The 26,311-nt window shown below is 37.2% G+C and overlaps 2 protein-coding genes across 2 annotated transcripts in view; one reads left to right on the forward strand and one right to left on the reverse strand.

The window, feature by feature from the left end:
* Window positions 1-20,229, forward strand: part of LOC113238020 (probable serine/threonine-protein kinase fhkE) — a 49,435-nt gene extending 29,206 nt beyond the window's left edge. The window contains exons 2-6 of the mRNA XM_026474748.1: window positions 779-982; window positions 12,290-12,431; window positions 15,464-15,663; window positions 16,471-16,623; window positions 18,899-20,229. Of these exons, the coding sequence (XP_026330533.1) occupies window positions 779-982; window positions 12,290-12,431; window positions 15,464-15,663; window positions 16,471-16,623; window positions 18,899-20,075 (1,876 nt within the window). The 3' untranslated portion in view covers window positions 20,076-20,229. The remainder of the gene's footprint in view (window positions 1-778; window positions 983-12,289; window positions 12,432-15,463; window positions 15,664-16,470; window positions 16,624-18,898) is intronic.
* A 5,331-nt stretch (window positions 20,230-25,560) lies between these two features.
* LOC113238317 (40S ribosomal protein S16) overlaps window positions 25,561-26,311 on the reverse strand; it is a 3,041-nt gene continuing 2,290 nt past the window's right edge. Inside the window, exon 5 of the mRNA XM_026475158.1 lies at window positions 25,561-25,797. Coding sequence (XP_026330943.1) covers window positions 25,652-25,797 — 146 coding nt within the window. The 3' untranslated portion in view covers window positions 25,561-25,651. The remainder of the gene's footprint in view (window positions 25,798-26,311) is intronic.

Here is a 26,311-nt window from a genome sequence, read left to right on the forward strand (position 1 = left end):
TAAACCAACGGTCCACTGGAATCCTCAATGATTATAGCCTTAAATCCCTCCAATACAATTAAAGATTACAACGCTCTAACACGTCTTGTATAAACTGTCTCTTTATTCATCGGTTGCCACTGGGTCGGCGTGACTAACAATGTGTTACCCAGCTCATAACCAGTATTCATACAACAGTGGGATAAAAATAATTTTCCATTCAATATCTGCCTGGGCAACTGATATTGTGCTCTGAATTAAAGGGTAGGGAAGTAGAGCCATCAACGTAATACCTCAAAATTCTATAAATGAAATAAAATGGAAATGTAAAAATGTTTATTTACTTTAACGTAGGCCTAAATAAAGCTCCTTGCGAAATAGTTTGTCCAAGGAAATCCTACCACTTTACTTATTTCTGTCGCCAAGCTGTAATGTAAGCATTACCCTCCAAAACCAACATAGTAATGATCATACGGATGATGGTGAATCACACGCACATGGAACTTGTCAACTTATGTCTCACGGGCGCTGTGGCAGTGCCGCTCAGATCTTCGTGATTTAAAGCTCTGAGCGACACTGCAACTGATAGACAGGCGTGTTGGTAACGACACGCCTGTCGCACGACCCGTTCGTCCCGTCACTTCGTATCATTAAAAAAGTCCCGTACTACTCCAGTACAACCCAGGAATCACTTAACAATGATTTAAAATTAGGCTAGACCGTTCATCAGAGCCTTAATCGCACCGCTTTTATCATATCCCGGAAGGTATACCATAAAAAACTCTTGTTTTGTTTACAGGGGCAAATTCGGCACAGTATATCTATGTCGGGAGAAGTCTACCGGGTTGGAGCTAGCAGCGAAGCTGGTGTCGGTGAGCCGACGCGACGAACGACGTAACGTGGAACGCGAGGTGGACGTTATGCGACGTTTGCGCCATCCCAGACTCATACAGCTGTATGACGCTTATGATTGGGGTAAACACATGTGTGTTGTACTTGAACTGTAAGTAACAATTACTGAATTTATTATATTTTATTTAATTCAATAAATTATTATTATATTTAATTCAACTGCCGTCAGCTTTCTTGCTCAACGCATTAGCATAGCAATACAAAGGGGGAACGCTACTTCTTAGGCACCTTGCCGCGGAGACCCAATTTTATTCGTATAATTTAAAAGTCCTTGTTTTAGTTTCTAGTATTTAGCTTTTATTGTCTTTTTCAGTGCCATTTTTACATAAGATTATTTAAGTCGCTCTGCGGAATATAGAGCGCTTTCACCTTGTATTTTTCGTGCAGTCCAGTTACAGTAAATGGAATTAGTTTTGCAATAACATTATATAACCACAATGTAAGTGGGAATTAAGTCGATAAATTTCGTCTATCGTATCATTTAGTCGGTCCTGAAAGTCGAGAGCTCTTTGTCTGAACGGCAAGTAGGTGCTTTTAAATTTAGTAAAGGAATGAATATTACCCCGAGTAAGCAATAACAAATATCTAGGAGGGAATGAGAGCGATACCGAAACAAAATACCGTTACGCCCCAGAATGTTAAGACATCAAAACCGCGACATGGATACTTAAAAACCGACCTCAAATGTTCGTGGAATTACATCCATTTGCCAAGTTTTATTGAAATCCTCTCAACTGCCTCTGTGGCCGAATGGTTACCACTGCCACGCCGAGGTCCCAGGTTCGAATCCCTAGGGAGAAATATTTGTATGGCCTACATTTATTTCGCTCGTGACTTTGGGTGCAATTTGTGGTTGTCTATGTGTGTGTCCATGGCACCCGCAACACAGGGCTTCCCTAGTGCGGGGCTATGTTGAGTGTGTGTGTGTGTGCCATAATCGGATAAGGGAAAGTGTGCGAAACCGGATTCATCCCCTAGTTTAGCACCTTTAGAGGTGGAATATTTTCTTCAAATGGAACCATTGCTGAAGTACCCTGTTTCCAACAAAGAAACAATCATCAAAATTGGTTCACAAATGCCGAAGCTATCGCGGAACATACATACCAAAAAAAATACAGTTGACTCAAGAACCTCCTCCTTTATATTGAAGTCGGTTAAAAAATTTAGTCAAGAAAGGACTTATTGATATGGGTCCCGGTTAAAATGTAGCCAAGATAGTAGATACGAAAGGTCGTTTGACCAAGTTCAGTTTAGTAGCAGTAGAGGTCCTTGTGAAAGAGTTCGTCCAGGGAAGTACTGCCACCTTACCTATTTCTGCCGCCAAGAAGTAATGTTAGCATTACTGTGTTGCGGTTTTGAAGGGTAAGGGTGCTGATGAAATTACGGACACATGAGACTTGTCAACAAATTATGTCTCAAAGTGAAAGGCGCAGTGGCAGTGGCCCTCAAATTTTTGCGATTTAAAGGTCTGAGTGGCAATTCAACTGTTATGGACAGGCGTGTATCTTATCATAAGGCTTGTCCGTCGTGTCACTTGATACTATAAAAAAAGAGTTCAGTTTGTCGACACGAGATACCCCGTCACTGCGTTTTTATGTGTTAAATGTAATCTTAAAGAATTTATTATGTATCTCTACACAAAGCTAGTCAACAACAAATGGTGGCATCTCTATTGTGTTTCTATGAAAAGGTTATGCAAATGATGACACACTCACGTTTTGCGAATTGTTTCCTATAGATTTAATGCAACCTAGACGTCGAGTGAAGTATATTGTCGTGAACAATGCTTTGTGCGTGTACTAGTACTAGTTGCGTTGTATGAATTTTAAAATTTGGGTTACTTCATTATTCGTCGGCTACAAATATGGGTAGTTAACGTAGCATCACACCTACCGAAAATAGTAGCTTAAATTCAGATATTTGCTATTTGCTAATTCGTTATTTTGAGAGTTGATCTCTGATTGGACGATTTGAATTCGAAACTTGAACTTTCTAATGCGGCGCTAGACTTGAGGATAGTGCTGCGAGTGTGATGAATACAAACAAAGGCGACATTCAGAAGATAAGATCTAGAGCTAATATAGGTTACGTTTAGTCAATTTGCCTTTAAATTATATACCTATAATTCCTAAGTCACACGTTACACGTATGTAAAAACTCATTATTTTTCGTATAAAAGACTTTTGTAAAGACAATAGAACACTTTCTATAGATATTAATACAAAGATTGGACACAGAAAAATTCCTTTGATCGAACACGAACACAACACGGCGCTACAAATGGAATCAGCTAAGCTTACGAATTCTGCTATGCGCTTCTTTGTTTTTGGTTTTAACGAATTTTTGCCTTAGCGCCATTTGTGAGAAATCTATGAAAGTTTTTGTATACCTTTAAGCTACCAGAGTTTGACAAGAGACGTCACTTTATAAATTGTAATATTGATTGTAATTAATATTATGATGTTTTATTACCATGATGATTTCATTTATTTTTTATGAAATTACTCTATAGATTTTGAAAAACCTTTGAAGAACACAAAGAATACATCCACGATGTAAATTGGCAAACATATATAACATATAGTACGAAATAATGTCGTTGTAATGTGGTATGGGACACTACTCTTTGACCAAAACAGGCAAGACTCATACATATGGCTTACTTTTTTTTAAAGCCATTCTTTTGACGCCACCCATTTATTATATGCAGCGTATTCGGCACAAGCGTTAAACTGTACAGTCAATCTGTATTGATATATAATGTTACACCAGTCAGACGTTAAACCCGTGGGTGTACGACATTCGTCCTCACCTGTTGCGGTGCATTAGAGTTTTACAATAAACAAATGCATTCTATATACGTCCGTTCTAATTTGGATCTATGAATCATATGCTAATGCATTTGGAATTTCAATCCGAGTTAGAGATTAGATTAGTAACGTCAATGGAATTTCGGACGTTGGTGTAAGGTAAACGATAGTCTTTAATCAGAAGTATTCCTTCATACGTTTGCAATGACTCATCCGTTTGTAAATTGTCGATGGAGAAATTCACAACTGACAACGGCTTTAAAAACTACAACCCGATACGAAGATTAATAGACATGAGTCTGGTTAATTGAGGATTATATCCGTTTGTCCGAACCATTAAATAAAACATCGCAAACCGTGTGTTGGGTCGATAAAAACTCTTCAAATACTTGTTGTGTAGAAGTTTAGAAGAGTAATGATGCTGGTGAAATTTCAGGCACATGGGACTTGACAACTTATGTCTCAGGGTGATGGGCGCAGTGGCAGTGTCCTAAGACCTTTGCGATTTTAAGCTCTGAATGGCACTGGAACTGTTATGGATAGACGTGTCGCTTACCACCAGGCCGACGACTTGTTCGACCAGTCACTTAGTATTATTTGAAAAAAACTATGATTTAAACTGTCTGCATAGAGAAGGCTCGTACGACAGGAGAGAGAAAGAAAATTATAACAATTTTGGACGTGAAACAATCGTTGTAATTCACAATTGATTTTCCCATAATCATTCATGTAACAAGTGTAGGCAAGTAATGAAAAGGAAACTTACCGTCTTTCCTGTTCGATCATCAATGCGTCAATATCACAATAACATAACTCCAATGCAATTGATGGAATGTGGTCATCTCAGTATTTTTTTTTTTTGTTGTACTAAGTGTCCGGACGAACAAGTCATACCTGGTGGTAAGTGTCACGCCTATCCATAACAATTGCAGTGTCAATCAGACCTGTATGTCGCAAATACCTGGAGGGTACTGCCACTGCGCCCGTCGCCCCGAAACATAAGTTGACAAGTCCCAAGTGCCTGTAATTTCACCAGCACCCTTACCCTTCAAAACCGGAACGCATTGGTCACAAACTACTGCTTGGCAGTAAAAATAAGTAAAGTGGCAGTACTTCCGTGGACGAACTCTTTCACAAGGAACTCTACAGCTACTAAATAATTTCAACTTACAGTGCGTACAGCGTCTTCAAAAATACAGTAATAATAATTTACAATGTGTCTTTCACAATTTTGGCAAGCATGTAAGTCCCATACACCCTAGCGAGATCGTCAGTCAATTTCGTCGGTTGAATACCACGCTCACGCCTATTATAAATATAGTACGTGAATAATCCAGGTGCAAACGCTAGGTCGTTGACAGACGGCGATGAGCGACGGCAGGTCAGGCCACTCCTTCCAGACGATCGTTAGAAAATTTCACTTTAGTTTTGTTATGTAAACACGAGTTTTTGGCATAGAACTTTTCATTCACGTCGGATTGACATGAATGATTTCTTGATGAAAAGATTGCGCTGTGTTTGGATTAGTTCGGGATACAGCTTCAAAAAAACCTTTTTTATATACAAATCCCTCTTCGAAAAGAAGATAAAATGCATCATAATGCAGGCCACAAGTTTCCAATACATGAAATGAAATGACTAAACCTTCTAACGGGTTACAAGAACTGAGCAAATAAAGGTTGAGATACACTACAGTTAACCTTATTGAGCGCCTTGTACAGCACTTTAGCACTTTGTTAACCAAACAAGTGAGCTCTTATCACTTTGCGGTTAACCACGACGATCGTACGGACAACCACCAAGCATCTAACCTTTCAATGTTTTGATCTGGTTATTCTTGGAAGTATTACTTTTACGTTTTTCGTACAATATACCGAAGGAAATAGAAGACACAGATATTGATAAGACTTTACTTACTTACTTTATTTGATTTGAATACAAACCATCGCTTAGTAAATAGTTCAATCAAAATGTTTATCTCTACAAAGTTCTTGCAATATATACACGTCCTCGACTGAAGCTCGAGAGAATGCGACTTGCGAAAATATCTTTGCGGGACTTTCCGTTACAATTAGTAAACAAAAAAATGTGTATCCATTATATAATAAAGAAAATGTTAAACATACAGAACTTGAGAAGACATGTCATATATATCTGCAAAATTGGCTACTTAAAAAGGTTGAAAATAAGAAACATCATCCCATTTGGCAACAGGAAATCAAAAGCCGGAAGAAACGTGTAATAATTCACCTACTGCTCTAAATATGCCAAATACTTACAGTTTACATTCGCATGAGCTTCTCAATATTAAAATATCAAAATCAAGTGCCTGATGCTTCCTTAGAAGGCGACCGCAACCGGCAGTCCAGTGGCGTCAGTAGCGTCACATGTTACGCATACTTGGCTGGCCGCCATGTTGCACCGCCATCTTTAATCCAACGTTTTGAACGGTCATTAAAAACGTGAACGTGTTTGATGCATTATTTGGCAGCTTTTATTGCTAGCTATCTACAGTGCAAAAACAAAGCTTTACATGCTGGCAATTGGCCGCTTGAGACTTATCTACAATGACTAACCTCCGTATTACGTCTACAATAATTAGAAATGAAGCTTTTTAATTATTGTAGACTCTCTAGTTGGCTCTTCAGCCAATGAAAAACAACTACTTAACATCAGCGAAACCATCAACAATGACGCCATTTTACGCGAAAAATAAAAACATAAAAAGACGCACGAAATGTCCGCCGTTGACGTTTACTCCATTCAGACAGATTCTATATTTAACCTCAGACATTTCGTATTTTCAAACGTGAATGGTAAACAAATAATTTTGAAGGCATCATCTTGTACACGCAAGAGAGATGATGGGATGATGCTACATCCGGATGATTTCGCATTTACGTTAAATAAAATTCCATCGCAAATATACGTCACGGCTGATTTGTATCTACTAAACATTTAATTTACCGTCAATAAAGAGGTATTCAATCACACTACAGCCCTATTCAATCAACATAGACTTTGTAAATGTTGTTGTTTATCTGGTGATAAGAATAAATCTGTTTTACTTGCACAGTTGGGTAAAATAGGCGAAAAATAACATTTTCGTTAGCTCACTTAATCACACTTATTTAAGGTAGGCACAACACATTGGAAACAAAATTAATTGCTACTGTAAGACTAATTGTTACTTATTCAAATATCACATACGTTGCTGTGATCCTAAAGTAAGTAGCTAAAGCACTTGTGCTATGGAAATCGGAAACAACGACGGAACTAAACACCCACACGCGAGACAATATAGAAAAGTTAGTTTTTTACACTGACTCGGCCGAGAATCGAACCCGAGACCTCAGAAATGGCGCCGCTCGACCATGGAGGCCGTCAAATATAAAGGTTATATTTAAATTTTTTTGTTTCTTTAAATATGCGTGTTCTTTGTGAATATATTTGTTTTCCTGTTTATTTTCAGTCCACTTTTATAGTCGTGTAGTTTATCCTGCATGCCTTCACGTTATATGGGTCAAGGCAGCGCATCTAATATTCGCAGGTCAGCGAGTAAAAATCTATTGCTTACAAGAATTCCACGTTCTCGCTAATTATTACACAGTCGCGGTCGGTTTAAAAAATAGACGCAGACTAATCGGTAAGGTATGGTTCTACGAAATGTTTGGTTGTAATTATTTCAATGGTTTCTATAAAAACATTTTTTATAAAATATTAAGCGCATATCTTTAAAGGTAACAATGGAAATTAAACTAATTTTCGAAGAAACCAACGTTTCGGGCCCTATACAAGTCCCACGAGACGGCTCGTGAAGGTGCCTGCTTATCGATATTCTACTGGATATATCACGGAGACTGTGCGATGGAATTGCACGATTTAATATTGTCTTCCCTTTTCCATCAGCGGGGAAAAGACGTAGGATGGGGTTCCACCCTTATGTTGTGATTATTCCAAGCATTCGCATGAAATGTTAGGCTTCCATATTTATGTGTCGAATGGCTATGGAATGGAATTAGTTTCATTTTTCGATTCTCAGTGATTCAACTACGCAATTGGACGCGGAAAGCTGTGCAAATATTAATCTTGGTCGATTAATTTGTTTGATGTTGATTCAGGTTGATTCGGATTAAGTGTTATTGTAACATTACTTTGAGTATTTTTAATAGTGCATAACTACGAGTGGCGGTTGAAAAGTACTACGTACCTAAGTAACATGACAAACGTGGCTGCTTTTTTTCCATTTAAAATGTTTATAGCAGCCTTTCCCAAAGTGGGCGATAACGCCCCCTTGTGGGCGCTGCAGGCCTAAAGGGTAAGAGACCCAGAAAAAAATGGGGGCGTTGTGTAGAGGCTTAGAGGGAGATTTGTAATTTCCATCCAGAAAGACTCTTATGGTCGTACTCTAGAACTCTACTCAATGCCTAAGTCAGGATTTGAGTATGGTTTAAAGCACTCGAAATCATACTCAAGTCCTTGCCATTAGGGTCGTATTTCCAGTGCTTGAAATCATACTCAAGTCTGCTCAAATCCTGACTTGAGCATTGAGTAGAGTTCTGGAATACGAGCATAAGGGTCGCTCAAGTCAGGAATTGACCAGACTTGAGTATGATTTCAAGCACTGGAAATACGACCCCAATAGCAAGGACTTGAGTATGATTTTCAGTGCTCATTGCAATACTCAAGTCCTGACTTGAGTATTGAGTAGAGTTCTGGAATACGACCCTAAGACACCGACTAAGCTCTCGACTCTCGACTACAACTTGTGGACATCTAATTAATTAAGAGATTGCTCAAAATAACTCGGTTCGATATTTCTCTCCGTGTAGCTCATATATCTGTCCTGTTTTATTGAATAAATAAAATAAAAATCATGTCAATCGGTCGCTCCGTTTCGAAATGAAAGTAGACACAAACCAACAAATAAAAAGGCAACAGACACAGTTTCGCATTTTAATAGTTATTAGTATTCCTAGATAGGTAATTTTTGTAGATAATAGACTGCGGGCAATCATGTTTTAACAGGTTAAATAACAATCGGCTGGTTCATAGAATATTTTGTTCTTACTTGTTGAGTACCATTGAGCGTCGAATGAGATAAACGAGTTTATGCATGTTTGTCTTATTCCTGTTAATTGTTCAATGACATGAATCCCCAACTGCAAGGCAATGAACTAAATTTAATTAAAACAAAAAATGTCATTGCTGCTTTCGCAGTCAAACTGAATGCAGAAGACAGAAGAATTCGGGCAGATGTGAGTTTCACAATTTTCTGAATTTATCAGTACCTATCCTGCAGTAACGACGACTTGTTTGCCTACTGCCAACATTTAGAAAACCTCCACATTGACTTCACCGAACGATACCAGGACATTTTGAACTTGGAAATACCAGACTGGGTGTTAGATCTGTTTTCAAATGCCAATACACCAATATCACCTCAGCTGGAAGAAAAACTTATAGAATTGACAACGAACGAGGAAATAAAAATCAAGTTCAAAAATGGCTGCCAAAAATTTTGGCTACAAAAACCGATCCCGCAATTGTACCCTGGATTGTAGTCAATCGTTCAACGATTCATGATAGCATTCCCATCGTCATATTTGTGTGAACGTGGTTTTAGTGCTGTGACAACGCTGCTCACTAAAAAGAGAAATCGTTTGCATGTTACCGAACGTGGTGACTTGCGGCTGTTCTTGAGTAAATTGGAACCTCATATCAACAAACTTATTAAACAGCATCAGATTCATCCTTCACATTAGTTTTTATATTAGAATCGGTTGTGTTTGTTTTATTTTGAGTAAAAGATACTCTGTCTGAATACTATAAAGTTGCGTTTCAATAATCTTTCTCTTTGACAGGTGTAGCCCGTAAGAGTTAATTTGACACCTGAGAGCCGTTGTGTACTACCTACTGCGTAGACTATATAGTAAAAGTCTCGTTTAGAATGAATGCTTAATCTCCGCTAATATAGCTCACAATAATTAAGTTATAGTGGTTTTTAAATAGGTGAAAAAATGGGGGCGCTAAAAATAACTTATTCTCAAAGTGGGCAGTAGACAAAATAAGTTTGGGAACCCCTGGTTTATAGGAACCGTAAATGGGAAATACTAGGAAATACATTTATTTGTTAAAAAAGGACAAAAAACGTTGTTCATTTTAAACTTTTTGCCTTTTCTTCCCCCATTTTGTCCTTGCAAAGCGAAAAATAATAAACAAAAAACTGTCACTAATTTAGAAAAAAGAACATACAACGAATGCGTCACGATAGTGACCTGTATTAGTTTTAAATTGAAAGCAGTTAAGAGATTACTTGTCAGCCGCCTCTCGTTCTCGGCTTAGAGAAGATTACCTACTTTGTCTTACTAAGCTAAGACGATGTCAAATATTTTCCAAGGTTTTTATTTGGTAATAGCACATGAAAATCAAGTCTGAAACGATAGAGATTTTTATACAGAATGAACACAGTTAGTAAATGTGTCATTTATAAAGTGAAACAGAGATTCGCTGTTTCTTGAAACTAAATATTTAGTATACTAAATATTTAAGAGAAAGGAACAGCTGTTAGCGCTTTTACTTTAGACGTAGTCTCCTATTTAAGAGAAATAAACAGCGAATCTTTGTCCCATTTTAGATATAGTTTCATATTTATGAGAAAGCGAATCTCTCTTCCACTTCAAAACAAAAAAGGTTTAATTACTTATTGTCAAATAAAATTGACATTTTAGTTCTATAGGTTAAATTATTAAATGCTAATTTAATAATTTAATGAATGACGATTGCCTCTTCACCAATGTTCCGCACCAATGGTGCGAAGACAGTTCGTCCGAGCAGCTTAACTGCTCTCGTAAAACTTTCAACTACGTACTGACAAAATACATTTGCATACAATTCTTTTGTTAATAGGAAGCATAGAAAACGACAGCTACAAATCGTAGCTACTTGTCAATGACATACACGATTAATGACAATCAATTAGCGGAGTTTAAAAATTATTCGTGGAACAAAAACATAGACAACACAGCACGCGCCAAAAAAAAACACTGGTCGCAAAAAGATTATTTTAATATATTGTAGATGTTCCATTCAGATCTTCTACATCAAAATTCAAATTTTAATGTTTAAATTATTAATAACGAAATCGAAGGAATTTTTCAAGTGTTCGATCATTGTATTAATTATTCTAAGAAACTAGCAGAAAAAAAATCACGTTAGTAAAATATCATGATATTCAATAAAATCAATAGGACTATTAAATATCGTTGAAGACGGTTTATATTCGCTCATATCGTGCTCCACAACACTCGCTGAATCAGCAAAATCTTTTTTTTACTTAATTACTAAGCTGAAACTTGATTGATCGAAATGTAAAAAATCTAAAAAAACCGACCTCAAAAGTTCGTGGAACTACACCTATTTGCCAAGTTTTATTGTAATCGCTTACCAGAAAGTGCACGGAACCGAATTCATCCCCTAGTTTGCCACTCTTAGAGGTGGAATATTTTCTTCAAATTTAAACGGGACCACTACCGAGGTACCCTCTTGCCAACAAAAAAAGAATGATCAAAGTCTGTTTTCAAATGTTAAATGCTGGAGTTATCGCGTAACACACATACAAAAAAAATACAATCGAATTGAGACCCTCCTCCTTTTTTTGGAGTCGGAAAAAGTGCACCGCCATTAAGCAAAAGAAGAGAAAATATTGTTTTCGTCAACTTTGACATCAGCGACAGATATCATAATTTGTTTAGGTATTATTTTCACAAAATTGACACTGGCCTAAATGTGAATTCGTAAATTGATTAACAAGGATCATGCTTGCATGATGCATATTTTTGCTTTTCAATGCAAATACTAGAAAAACAAAAATTCATGGGTAAAGTTATACAGTAAAGTAAGTAAAATTAAGTAAAAGTTCGTCAAGGACTACTTTCACACTATTCTAGTTTTGTCTAATTCTTTATATCAAACCAAAAAGAGAAAGGAATAAGATATGTTATCTTTAGCGTCCACTTTTATTGTTTCCGTTTATCGTGAATTCCAACTTCTACTCAAAAAAAATCTGCTCTGCTCGTCGCTGTATGCTTAGTTTAAAATCAACTCTGCAATATTGCGTTATTGCATAGAGCCATCGATATGATAAGACCATATAAGACATTATTGCAGAGCATGACACGCTCAAAGTAAATTAATATCGTTCAAAAGACATACAAAGCAAAATCAAAACAAATGAGCATTATTCGACATTAGCAAAATTTCTCCGCGATCGACACTTGCCAAGTGAAAGCCGCCTTGGTGAGGCTACAAACCGGCGACCTTGTCGTTGTCTATTTTGCATTAAGAACTAATTTTGGCACCAACTCCCGCCTTTGAAGTCAATCAGCAACGATCTTTTTTGGCATCGCATTCATCCCAACAATCGATTCATGGAAAACGCACGATTTTTCTCAAAAACGAACGAAAAATTTGAGGCTGAAGTATACTAATAGAACGATACATACATATGTATCGTTGTATATATACCTGTTATGTTTGTTTTCTAATGCAGGTACATTAATAACCAAACATAATGCTCTTATTCGCAGCATTACAGGCGGAGAGCTGTTCGAGCGAGTGATCGATGAAGACTTTGTTCTAACCGAGCGAGCCTGCACCGTGTTCATGCGACAGATCTGCGAGGGCATCGAGTTCGTGCACCGACAGAACATACTGCATCTTGACATGAAGGTACTATATAATTCATAATCTAGGATTGTAAGAGTGAGAAAAACATCATCCGTTTCTCTGTCTTAACATTTCCTTAAAGAGGACACGAGGTACATAAGTAGCAGACAACTAAAATAGCTGATGCTTGTAGATAGTAATACTTTTGAAAGAATTGATTGAAGAACCGTGTTAGAAGTAAATCAGTATCGTATCCGAAAGTTTCAAGTCTCTTTTGAATTTGTGGGTGTTGAAGGTTTTTAAACATTTTATTTACTTCCTTTTGCTTTAGGCGTGTCGAAATGTGATAAGAAATAGCGGTTGTGTAAACGTATGTGGCATGAAATCGTTTACCGCATAATAGGAAACAAATAGGCTTCTTAATTAGTGCATAACTTCAGGGAAAATACCCACAGAGCAGTGGTAATTAGGTAAATACTTTTTACGTATAAACAATCTCATTTATTAGACAATGGGCTCGTTTATTATCCGGCAGAATTATGACGCTTGGCAACAAATGTGTCATATGGGAATTAAAACTAAAGCTATACTTATATATATATTTCCCGTTACCAGGAAGTCATCGCTACGTCACAGGGTTTATACGAGCCAAAGAATTTAACTCACGCCCACTTCATTCATGCTGGTAAACTATTCCTTCACGTTGATAAATCATGTACGTTGCGTCGTCACTCACTGGAGCTTCTTCAAATAAAAACATATTATGATTTAAGACAGAAATAGTAATAGGGTTAGGTTAGTTATTGTCAGTTGGGAAAAACGGAACTCCACTTACACAAACCCTACAATCCTATATTGTTATTCGGTACATACGCTTGTGTAAAAAGATTCTACAAATCTGTTAGCAAATGAGACGTGCATTTACACGAAACTATGTTATCATTGAGAGTTATGGCCTCCGTGGTTGAGTGGCTTGCACACCGGTTTCCATGGTGTCGCCATCTCTGCAGTTCCTGCTTCGATCCCCGGCCGAGTCAATGTAAAAACTAACTTTTGTAGATTGTCTCGTGTCTGGGTGTTTGTGGTACCGTCGTTGTTTCCGGTTTTCATAACACTAGTACTCTACTTACTTTGGGATCTGAGCAACGTATGTGATGTTGTCTAATATTTATTGACATTTATTTATATGTATTTATGTTATATTTGTCATATGATAAACGTCTTTATTACTTACAGTTGACGTTTCACATTTTGTAAAATAATTACCAATAAATGAACATAACCAACATAAATTGACAGGGCTAAATGTAAAGATTATTAAATATGACTGTGAAGGTATGAAATGGAAGAATTTAGTTTAGGGAGTAATTACTTGTCCATAATATAGTGTTACTGGGTGCTTACAAGTATGTTAGTAGAATGCAAAGTGTTCATTTTCATGAACAAGGATGGACATCCAGTACTTAAGGATTGGGCTGTCCAGCCTCTCTGCTACCACCTTAAGAAGACTGTTGGTGCTGCCTCTCATTCTGGCCAACAGGGATGGCACTCTCTTGCGAACGACTGCCTGAAAACCATCAATCCTAGCCTCCACGAACATCTCTGAGACGCTACAGTTTCGAGGCAACTCCAGCAGTCCACTGAGGGCATTGTTGAATTATACACGCAAAGCACTGTAGACTTTTTTAGCGTAATTGCTCCACGTGTTATAAGGTCTGGCAATATATTTGGAGAGGATGATTGTAACCTCATATGAATATCGTGCAAACCTGCAGGCTAGCATATTACACTTAACCGTCAGTGCCCTGCATTCCCTCTCCACGTGAACGTCTTCCGTTAAATTTTCCGTGACTCAGTGGCCTACTTGAACTTAGTATTTTTTTCGAATTCAGTACCGTTAAATTGGCTGGTAGCGCTGAATAGGTTTTAGTACCTGCTACTTCTTCTACCATCCGCTCCCAACAGACCAAGAGACGAGTCACTTTGGATTAGTGAAACGAAACAATGTTCGGACTGCCATTTTGGGAAAACGCCAAGCAGTTAATCAAAATGGTTGAGCGGCATGCTTGTGTTATAATTGTCTGCCGACGCAATGATTGTTTATTTAGATCAGTTTTTATTTTTGTGAAGTGAATTTACGAAAATACTAGATTTTATTTTAGATCCATAATGTCACAAAACGGGTATGAGGGTGACTGCCTACATTTATAAGTCAGAAAGTAATTTGAAAACCACACTGATTTTTTGAGATTTAAATTTATCTCTTGTGTTCTTGCTAACTCCTGCGCAATTTCAAAGCTCGTTAAATTTAATTCTTACCACTTTGATTTTACGGCGTTCAGCCAAACAATTGTATTATAATAGGGACAATGAAATCATCCAATATTTATAGATCGTTACCTCCATTGAACAGTACGCCATCTTAATTTTTGAACATTTTCATTTTGTTTTTGTTTCTTTTTCGCAAAATTCAATTTTTTTTTTGTTTATTTTTCGAATATTGTTTTTTTGTTTCTTTTTTTCACAAAATTCAAGGAGCATAATATTACTAAAATAAATATGGCTGTTTACAAAAGTAACAGAAAAAGATCAAAAAATAAACTAGGCGTAGTGTTCATTGGAGATATCGAATCGAGATGTGAATAGAATACAACATACGTCCTTTGTTGTATGCACATCCAAAGGCGACGACTGTTAGCGATGCAAATGCACGTTCGTGAAACGCGCTATTTCATCGCTACACTTGCGATTTATAGGCGATTGCAGAGATACAAACGAGCAACTGCATCGATGCAATCGCCTATAAATCCTAGGTGTAGCGATGCAAACGCGCGTTTGTATCGATGCAGTCGCGCGCTTGCATCGCATCTTAAAATCGCGCGCGCGTGTGTAAAGGTCAGCGATTAACAACTGTATCGCGTTTGCATCGCTGCTAAAAGTCGCCGGGTAATCGCTCTAATAATGAACACATTATCGAGTTGTAATAAGTAGCACTTCCGATTGATCCAACTTTTTAACAATCTACCTGTTTTTGGCTGAACCCAAATTTAAAAACTAGGTTAATCGATTTCATTATTTGCACTTTTCTCTTACAGCCAGAAAACATCCTGTGCCTGACAAAGGCAGGCAATCGGATAAAGATTATCGATTTCGGTCTCGCTCGGTTCTATGACCCGGAGAAGAAGCTTCAAGTTCTCTTCGGCACACCGGAGTTCGTCGCTCCCGAAGTGGTTAACTTTGACCAGATCGGATACGGCACTGATATGTGGTCCGTCGGTGTCATTTGTTATGTGCTGTAAGTATACGACATGATAATATGACAAGTAACACTTAGCTATAGTCATTCCTATTATAATATCAGTTCCACTACATTTTCAACTACATATTCCACGTAGGCCGACATGCAGGGGTTATTTTGTGTGTATTTGTACAGCAGGATAATCGCCTAAGCGCACAAGAAAGAAAGTCACATTATGCTGGTGCCATTGATGAGTTTAAAACAAAGAACTCGTATTCTTGGTGTAACAAATCCGCATGTGAAATAAGTCAAAAGTGTTATTATGATATGAAAGTCAACACTATAGAAAAATGATAGAACTATATGAAACAAGTTATGTATATTTTGGTAACAATATAGCTCCTCGTGAAAGAGTTCGTCCAGGGAAGTACTGCCACCTTACCTATTTCTGCTGTCAAACAGTAATGTCAGCATTACTGCGTTGCCGTGCTGGTGAAATTACAGGTACGTGGGACTTGTCAATGTCACAGAGTGACGGACACAGTGGCAGTGTCCCTAAGATCTACGATCGTCACCCTGAGACTAAGTTAACAAGTTCCATGTGCCTGTAAATTCAATAGCACCCTTACCAATAGTCACATTACTGCTCGGCGGCAAATATAGGAAAGCTGGCAGTACTTCCCTGAATGAACTCTTTCATAAGGAGCTCTATTGCTTTACAAGTTCGTCCGCACACGTGCGGCAGACGTGCACACATATAAGTCAGTCACTATGTCATATTATACTATATTTATGTTAGTATATTCAATCCACTCTCTCAGAATTATAAATAACGTCAAAACTAATCATGCCGTCCCTTTTCAGCTTGTCGGGCTTATCCCCGTTCATGGGCGAGACGGACATAGAAACAATGGCCAACGTGACGGTAGCCAAGTATGACTTCGATGATGAGGCTTTCAACGAGATCTCCGAGGACGCCAAAGACTTCATCAAAAAATTGCTCGTTAAAGACAAAGAGTGAGTACTTTTAAAGTCAAATTTAAAATCGATTTTATTGCACTTTCGAAATCTTTGAAATTATTGCTATCGTTTATTGTTTCTATTTCCCTGTAAGAGATAAAACTACTTTTAAAAAATGTATTCGCTTTATATATTATATATTAGACATATAATATATAATATTGTATAAAAATGTTTATTTCCCAATAAAGGATAAAACTACTTTCTAAAAATGTATGCGCCGTAAACGCCATATTGTAGAACACATACAACTTATTTTATTCTCATGACAACATTATATGCCACAAGTAATTTGTGAGAGAGTATCAGAGAAGTTCTCGTTACTATTAAAGATGGCGCGGTGCGTGATAATGCTCGTTCTCCTTAATTTTATTGTGGAATAATATGTGCAATAAAATCGGTCCTCAATGTGTATTTAGAATAAACAGTTGTTTGCCATACATAGACCATGTAAAGCAAAAAATGGTTAATTTGTTACCTACATCTTTTCTTTTTCTTGTAAGAGCTAGTTTCTTGTCGGCGAAGTAATCGCCAATTATCTCTAATGAGGGCCTTAACTTTGAGTTCCCGATATTACACGACATCAACTTTTCTCTTATTTAACTTCGTTAAATTTTTTGCTTGCGACTGGCAAAATATTTAGGTGTACAACACGTATGTAAACATTTAGTTTACTGTACCTAATTCAGTAGCAATTTTTATTATTTAAATATTCCAGAATATTATCGTGAAATATTATTTAATATTTCATGATAATATACTAGAATACTTAAATAATATTATAATAGCCACCGAAATTAGACAGAGAAAGCTAATCTAAAAAATTCTCATAAACAGTTTAAGAAACAATTATATTTTTTTTATTAATTACTATTAAATAAGTGTCTGTCGTTTGTGAAAATATTTTTTATCTATTTTAATCATAGACAACATTTTTGACAAAAAAATTTTGTTCTTGTAATTAATTTTCATTGTCCATTTGTTTTTAAATTTTTGCGCTGTTTTAATATTGTCGATTTTCTTTCATCATAATTCTTATCGTAATTATGAAGAAATGCCTTTGGGGCAAATGTGTCTTTTACACTCTTTGGCCTCGATTGGAATGGCTGATTTCAGGATAAGGCTCACAACTAGCGCGTTGTTAAACTGCAACACGGTAGCGTTTCTTATGCTTATGCTCGTGTATTCTGCGCTGATCTTCCGCTGTCACGTGCGCCATAGACGCAACTTTGAGACCAGCCTTTATTGTTTACTTCAAAACATTGATTGTCATGTTAAAGCTGCCTATAAGCCAGCATCGATAAAGACCCTTTGTTACTTAACTCTATTCGCACTTTCTGTAACTAACAATCATTAAAATATGCATGTTGCAATTATATATAATTTAAGTAACAGCAGATTTGTGCTAACCAGCCTGTAAAATGTCTAGCGTGTTATTTATATCTATTAATGGAGTTTGTAGTATGTAGAAATCATAGGCATATACCAAACAACATGAGCTAGTCATTTACAATACTATGTAAACATACACAAAGACTATAAATCTACAAAATATGACATACGTAGCCAAGTTACTAGATTTTAGAAAGGAGTGAAATTAAAATGCTATTAATTACGTCTTTTTACTCGTGGATATAAACGTGACTTGGAATAAATATTTTCAATCGTTTTCAATGAAAATCGCGCTGTTTTAAAATATTAGTAACTCGTGAGATTAATAACACCTTAATGTTAAACAATAGAGAATATTTTCTGGTCGGTGTAACAAACATACTCTATTAGGTCATCAGGGTTTACCGACAAACAGAATGACGTCCCATCGTACACACGGTCTTAAAGTAAAATTAATATTATTCTTTTCTTTCTTTAGACCATAGTCTGTAGGTTCCATTTCTTCTTAGTGAGTCGATGGGATTAGAACTTATACAGCCACATTATAATAAATCCAACAAAACGAAATAGAGTGAAACATTATATAACATGATGAAAATTATTATTTATAAAGCCATCAGTTATAACTAATGTAGTAATGAATGGATACCCACCCATTTAAAGTTTATTATATTGTTTAGGTACCTACATTAAAGTTTATTATTATTGTTTAGGTACCAACAAGACACATATAAAATAACTCAACCGCAAGCACTAGTTAATGTTATTCAAGCAATATTGCTCGCTCGTAGTCATAGCACATCAAACTGGTCATATCCATTTGCCATCATAACAGCACTGAGCCGGTGTCGGGTGATAGTAACAAGGGTCTTTGTCGCAGGTCGCGTCCCAGCGCCGCTGACTGCTTGCGCCATGTGTGGCTACAACGGCGCTCTCCACCAACCAAGCCCCAGCCACGACCACAACCTTCGCCCAAACAAGAACTTGACGTTGCCAAAGACAACCTCCGCCTTTTTGTTGAACGCTGGAGTGAACATCCCAACTCGCCTTATGTATTTGACAACCAAGCCCACGAAATCACATGCCTCATGAACTGCGAGCGATCCTCTATAGGCGGGTGTTCCCCTTCACCCAGAAGCTCTCTTGGCAGTTCCCCAGATGTCGTCTTTGACGAGGACGACCTGGCACCCCCACCGATCAAAGATAACAACTTCCTCTCATCTAGATATAACCCAGTGGAACGACGGGCCTCGGACAGCAATTGCTTCTTACACAAACGACATGACGTCTTCGTTCGGAAAAATTTGGCCGAGGAAATTAAGAAACTCTCTGATCATTTGTATATGCTGTCCACGATGAATACGGATTTGGCAAACAACAACAACAGTGCCAAAGAACTAGATAAAAACGTCACTCAAGCTAAATCATTTACGAAGGAAGAGACGGCAACACCGAACGGTTTCAAAAAGCAGACAAAATCAACGGTATCAAGAACGATAACAAATGGCGATGCTTGTAGTACAGAGAAAAAAATCTTTACGTCGCGATCTAGTCATAAAATATCAACGTCATTCTTAACAGAGAGAGATCACGACAGACCAATGACAAGCAAAATGCCCTGGGCGAAGTCTGCTACCACAAGGTCGAAGAAACTCACAACCAGCAGCCGAGATGTACCGGATCAACCAACAGAGAGACGAAACTCTTTCTTCCAGGAATTTGACAAGCGTCGTGACAAGATAGACAAACTAGTGAACGGCACGGAAAATGGTCGACAATTGCCTTACAGACGGGGAGATGAAAACAATGCTCACAGAACTAAAGATTTATTGCTCCATTTGCTTGAAAAGTGGGGTGAGACAGAAACTGAAGGGGAAAGAACGGCGGGAGGAACGTCGAACGGTGGAAGACATCAGTCGATATCGTTAGAATGGTCACCCTCGAATCAACTAGCGCATAATTCTATGTCAAGCCTTCACGCCTTCTTCCAAAGACAGACATCAGACGAAAAGACGAAGAGGAAAAAAGTCACAACGAATATGGAAAGCTCTAAATGATTTCATGGTGTGCCATGACATGACATTAGTTACCAAAGTAAGAGATTATTTTTAAGGGCTTTAGTGAAAAATGACAATTGAATAGGTATGAATCTAGTCTTCAGGTCACAAAATAAATTACAAGACTGAAGTTTTCGGGAAATTCATCAACAAACGATACATTCATAGTCACGAAACAAGGATACATAGTATACCTTTATACATTTCTATAGACGTACTTATGGAACAAAACTTGGATTTGTTCTAATAGTGTATTCTACGTAATATTTTATATTTAAGTATAATTTATTGTTTTACAATACGTATGTTGTTAATAAATATGGAGATTTCTAAAAATTTGTTTCAATTTTCTGTTCCAATTAAAATATAATTGTTGTTTTACTTTAACATTTTTTACAAGAGACGTTCTCGGTATCAAGCGACAATTTTGTGGTAGAACGCTTAATATGGAATACGTGTTCATTTCTTCATGTTGTTGTACTAACAGATGGTGACGGTTTTGCATGTCTGGTATGTATAAAATATTCTACAAGTGTTCATATCGCAAATCATTAACCCTCTGCTGTTTAACCAGAGACCGTCTGTCGTCATCGCAAACGCTAACGCACCCGTGGCTGATCCAATCCGCGTTGTGCACGGAGCTTCACGTCACCAAGACCAAACTAAAGCGGTACGTGATCAAGAAACGCTGGGCGAAAGCCGTTGCCGCCGTCATCGCATTAAAACGAATGGGAGCCAAATTCGAAGACGTCCATGAGGAGAAAATCGAAGAGAAGTAGGGCTAAGTGTACAATTTTGGAGCTTCACACATTGACTGCGGCTTTATACCAGGACCACCAATGACAAAACCCCATGGAATGGAGGATAACGGCCAACCAGGCATTATGACATAGCTATTACGAGTGGTCCTTAGGTAAAACACAATTATTTTTTTAAAGAAATTGCTCGTCTTTTATATGGAAAAAACGCTCATTGTGTGGAATTCCCTAAGAAAGCGGTACTATAATGATAGATTTATTAGGGTTCACTTATTACAAAATTTCATAGATAGTCCGTTCAATGAAAACAAAATTTTATTGTATAACCATCCAATTAAAATCCAAGCAAATTAGAGAAAATCACGATGTGGTATTCGTATTTCAACTATCAATGGAGGCATAGAAAAATAATATTAACTGTCCTTTGAAACTAAAGTATACCTACAGCTGACATATCAAGTAAAAAACCAAGGTGCAATTTTAAAATATTGATTTTTAAAATAGTCGATGCTAGACGTATTAATAAAATTTATTTGAAACTTTGGTCTGCACTGCCGTGCACACAAAATCGTTTTACCTATGTGACCTAACCCCACTGTTTAGTGTTAAACTAAAGTAAAATGGTGCCAAATCATTATAGAAAATAACTTTTTAATAATCTCAAAAAGATCTGTGTAAAAATAATAAATAATTGTATGATTAACTAGGTAGTATAACGTGAAGAAATTAATTTGAAACTGCTTTCTCCTCTTTCTAATGTTTTCGAATAACGTTCAAAATTAGAAAGAGGAACATTTTTTTTATGTCTACGGCCTGTGGCGGGTGAGAGGTATACCGTGGGTATACCGCTTAGGGGATGGAGAAAAATGTATACCGCGAATGCTCTGCGTGGAATTCTACTACCCAACCTAAAAAAGAGTAATCATTATTCCGAGACCCAACCAATGCAGACCATAGACATAATAATAAAACGTCACATACGCGCCGCTAGCAATCAATATAATGGGTCTTCGCGTTGTACGATTTTTTTTTATTTTTAAGATTTTTGAAAGACATTAACAACTTAATAAAGGTTTGTGCTAACTGCAGCTAGTATTTTAAGGTCTAATTTTGTGACAAATTATTCAACATCGGTTCAGTGTCTTACCATCTAATTTGACTGAACTTATAAACAGTCTGTTAGAACTTACATTTATATCGAATTGGAAATCAGTTGGCCATATTATGTACGGCTTTTTGTAATCAACTGTGGCCGGAAAAATGTTGTCAATTACAGTAACGCCCATGCTAGAATATTCAGGAACGGTTTTCTTTCTTTTTTTCTTTATTTATCAGATCAAAACAAGCACATCAGTTCCGTCAAATTAGTTTACCTTTTAATTGTGCAAAATGACACAATTGTCAAGCAATGAGGCATTTTTAAAAGAATTATAACAAATTGTAATAAACGAGAAAGAAATTATATCAGCGTAAACGGTACTAAATTAACAATCTTTAACGGTTTTGTCGTACGCATATTATATTGCATTTAAATCAGTTTTAAAGACATTTTCTAGAAAGATGAGAATTAGTTGAATAAATAAAATAATTGCCTACTGAAATTTCTTGGTTTTATTTTTACATGTAAAAAGAAACGGTGCAGGGTCAAGAGCACGTCGACCTTAACACTTGAGATTTAATTTAACAACGATCCAAAATTCAAAGTGTCAAGCTTAACGTACAATGTGACCGTGTAACAATTTTAAAACTTCGTGAAGAATATCATGTCATTGATACGTGAACAGGATGAATTAAACAGATTTTTAATTATATTCATACCTATCATATTGTAGTCAGAGTGCTCTACGATATTTAGATAGCTGCGTTCACGGATAAGCGGTATACCAATAGCGTATTACGGCTAAAATACAAGAACTGGCGGCCAGAAATATAAATTTTAAATTACGTGGACACCACCATCATTGGACCAAAGGACGTGACTTTTTTCAATGTGACCATAATCAAGCTTTTGAAATTTGACTAGTCAGGGAAAAATTCTTCATTTAGTCGAATCTGTCACAAATAACCATTTATTTATATAAAATAACGATTTTGTCGGTTCGCCGTTTCAAAGTTATAAGGGTGGTTGTTGGAATATGCTTATACAAACGGCATTCTTCAATCTCGATAACCACAACACCCAGTCTCGATCTGATTGCAATAAAAAGTCGTGATTTAGTCGGTTCCAGACTAAAAGCTAGATTTAGACGTTACGCCGTTTCCAAGTTATAAGTATATTTTGCTGTCCACGCTAGAATAAGCCAATTCTGGTGGCACCATTTTTCAATTTTGAGAACAAAGAGTACTTTATTATAAACTATTCGAGAACCACTGCTCCTAATTTAGTTCTAATTGCATTAATTGCTCCATTGTTTAGAAGTTACCAACAGATTTATTATCTCAGTTACACCTGTGTTAGTCTACAATGTATGTAGATACATATTTGTTAAACTTTTTTTAAATAAATGATACTTGAAGGTTTGATCATTTGTAATTCAATACAAGCAAAAACATATTGTTTTTGCATAATGATGTTAGGATTAATCGACTGACATTTCTATTGGTAAACGCATCTCATGTTAAAGAGGGCATTCACTATATATATATATATAGCATTGCAGTCCGCCTTGCCGTCTGCCACGTAATGCAGGATTATTACAACGAACAATTTGGAAACGGTGGCCTTCCTTAGCTATGCATTTTTCATTATACATATATGATTTCTATACGTAACTGTACCTATCACAAAAGGTTTTTTAAATCTCAGATATCTTTTGGACTAAAAAGCGTGTAGGTAAGTCTAAAATTTTTCTTGGTGCAATCAGATTTAAGCTAGCAACTGTGGTTAAATGATGACGCTACTGAGCTACTATATAATCGTAAAGTTATTCCAATGTGGACAGTAGGTAAGGCGCCGCGCAAACATGTGTCTTGTGGTGTGTATGTGTGTATTCATACAAATTATATGAAATCGACACAGTTGCCGGTTGTGGCAGTCGGACACTGTCCAAAAAATATCAAATAGAATATCGATAACCACAACACCTTGATTAGAGATTGCTGGTTGCTTGTATCCAACACAAGACACGCATGCGTGCACACCGACATACTCGTAAAATTAAATATAATAATAATATTGATTGTAAATCCACCAATACACATTGGCCCAGAGTCGCCGAGTGAAGGCCAACACCAAGGCATAAAAACAGCCTATTTATTTGCTTTGCCCTGCCATCGCTCGCCTAGTTGGCCGAGGGAAGGCGAGCGCCAACGTCTATAAGCTTTAGACTATTTTTTATTATTATTTATTTTGTCGTCCTCTAAAGTGTATAGGGCTCATTGCCACAGCTTGTCATAAATCGCAGTAGCTCGCGACCACTCGCCTCTCACGCGGAAGAGAGAACTTCGGAGCGGTGTCGGTTTTTCTGCACGATCGAAGGCGCTCGTCTGCGTTCAGCCAATAGGGTCACACGTTTGTCCATATAAATTGTTGCAAATCAACAAAATTGCATCAATAAATAACATTTGCAACAAGATAACGTAAGTACTTTACTACATTAAAAATAAATGTCATCTTGCCTTATTCTATTTCTGTGAATACTTAGCATCCACCACCCTCTTTTTTATCTTTTTTTACAACTTTACTGCGGCATACACTAACATATTAATTATAGATGCTTATTACATAAATAGCAGCAACTGTAATAACTTCTACGTCGTCCATATCGTTGAATTGTCGAACGTGTAGGCAGTAGCACTAACCGTGTATTAGTTTGCCTACCCTTGCGTTGGCCTAGGCTCGGCCAACATTCCAATCCGCCGCAGGAGAGCCTGAGCCTCTATCATGCTCCCCTTCAACCCTCATAACAGGGGTTCTGGCGGCGGACGCGGGGGCGTCCGCCACCAGTAATATACAGACCCCGAAGTGGCGCGCCCGGTGTTCCGGTGTGCCCCTCTCAGTGATTAATGGGGTTGCCCATTGGGCCCGCGGTTGAGGGCTAGCGACTTCGGAACCGCGGAAGAGTGCGAAAGCGTTCCCGTAGTCCTGGGCAAAAGGTGCAGGAGCGGAATACCGTAAGGTTGCTATCGGTAGGAGTCCGACATAATCTGTTGCCCCCGCAGCAAGATTTCGCACATAAAAAAAAAAGGCTCGGCCAACATGTATTACAGGCTTAATGAATATTATGATGTTCCATTACCACGATTCATTTGTTTTTCGTGAAATTACTTCACTATAGTAGTTTGTTATATAAATCATTATTAAAAGCAAAAACAACTAGTATATACCAGTAAACGGCCAAAACAAAGATCTGTAACAAACGCATACAAAAATTCTTAAGATCTGCCGACTCGGTGTAGCTCAGTTAGCAGAGAGGTATCATGCGGTATGGTACTGCAGGTTTGGGTCATGTCAGATCGAATAATTTTTTCTATGTTCGATCGTATAGTGTATCATCTGTGGTTTGATGTTTGTACTCGTATTAAACTATTTTCTGCTGAGTATCTGCAAGAAATTTATGAGTTTTTCTTCACTCAACCAAATTATTGTAAAAATTAGCTACGACAGAACCGAACAGAATGACGACTCAAAATAATATATATAATAACTCCTCATGGTCTCGAAAAAAGCACGGCCAAACACTGGAACTGGTGAGACTATCAGGCAATAGAGCAATTAAAAAAAAAAATATTTTGTGGGTTTTTTTTATTATCACTCATTGTTATTGCACTGCTAGTACAATACCAATGCAATAGCAAAGAGCGTAGTTGTATACAATCTTAACGGTAGGACTTCTGGTAGCGAGCGCGGGCGCCTGGACCACCGAACTTCTTGGGCTCGCAGCGACGAGGGTCAGCCACCAGCAAACTCCTGTCGTATTGGACGAGGATGTCCTTGATCTCCTTCTTTGACGCTTCGTCTACATCTGCAAAATAAGAATGTTGAATGTTGAGACATTTTATTTAAACAATCAACTTAATTCATAATTTAAACACTCAGACTCACTGTTCTAATCAATTTTAAACATCAGTCACATTATTATTAAAATAATGCATTATTTTCTGGTCCAATATTGCTGTAGAAAAATAGTATTTTCTATACTATTGAATGTTGTGCACACTTCAAACGAGCAAGGTATAGATAACACATGCTGTTTGGTAATGTTACATTTATCTCCTTTCTCTGAAATGACTGACTCACACAGAGCGAGACAGCTTTGGAAAGAAAGGGTTCTTTAAATAAATAATAGTAATTATAATTTAAAAACAATTTATTTGTCATTCTGAGTACAAACTGAGAACCCTGGGTTCAACACCTGGTGTAATTCTTATTTTCTTTTGTTTATGATTCTGAAGAAGTTCCTGAACAACAATTACTGTAATTATTAATACAAAGATCGAACACTCAGAAAAAATTCCTTCGATCCGGTCGGATTCGAA

Source organism: Hyposmocoma kahamanoa, unplaced genomic scaffold (genome assembly GCF_003589595.1).
Source record: "Hyposmocoma kahamanoa isolate Upper Pololo Valley unplaced genomic scaffold, ASM358959v1 103, whole genome shotgun sequence".
Classification (NCBI taxonomy): domain Eukaryota; kingdom Metazoa; phylum Arthropoda; class Insecta; order Lepidoptera; family Cosmopterigidae; genus Hyposmocoma; species Hyposmocoma kahamanoa.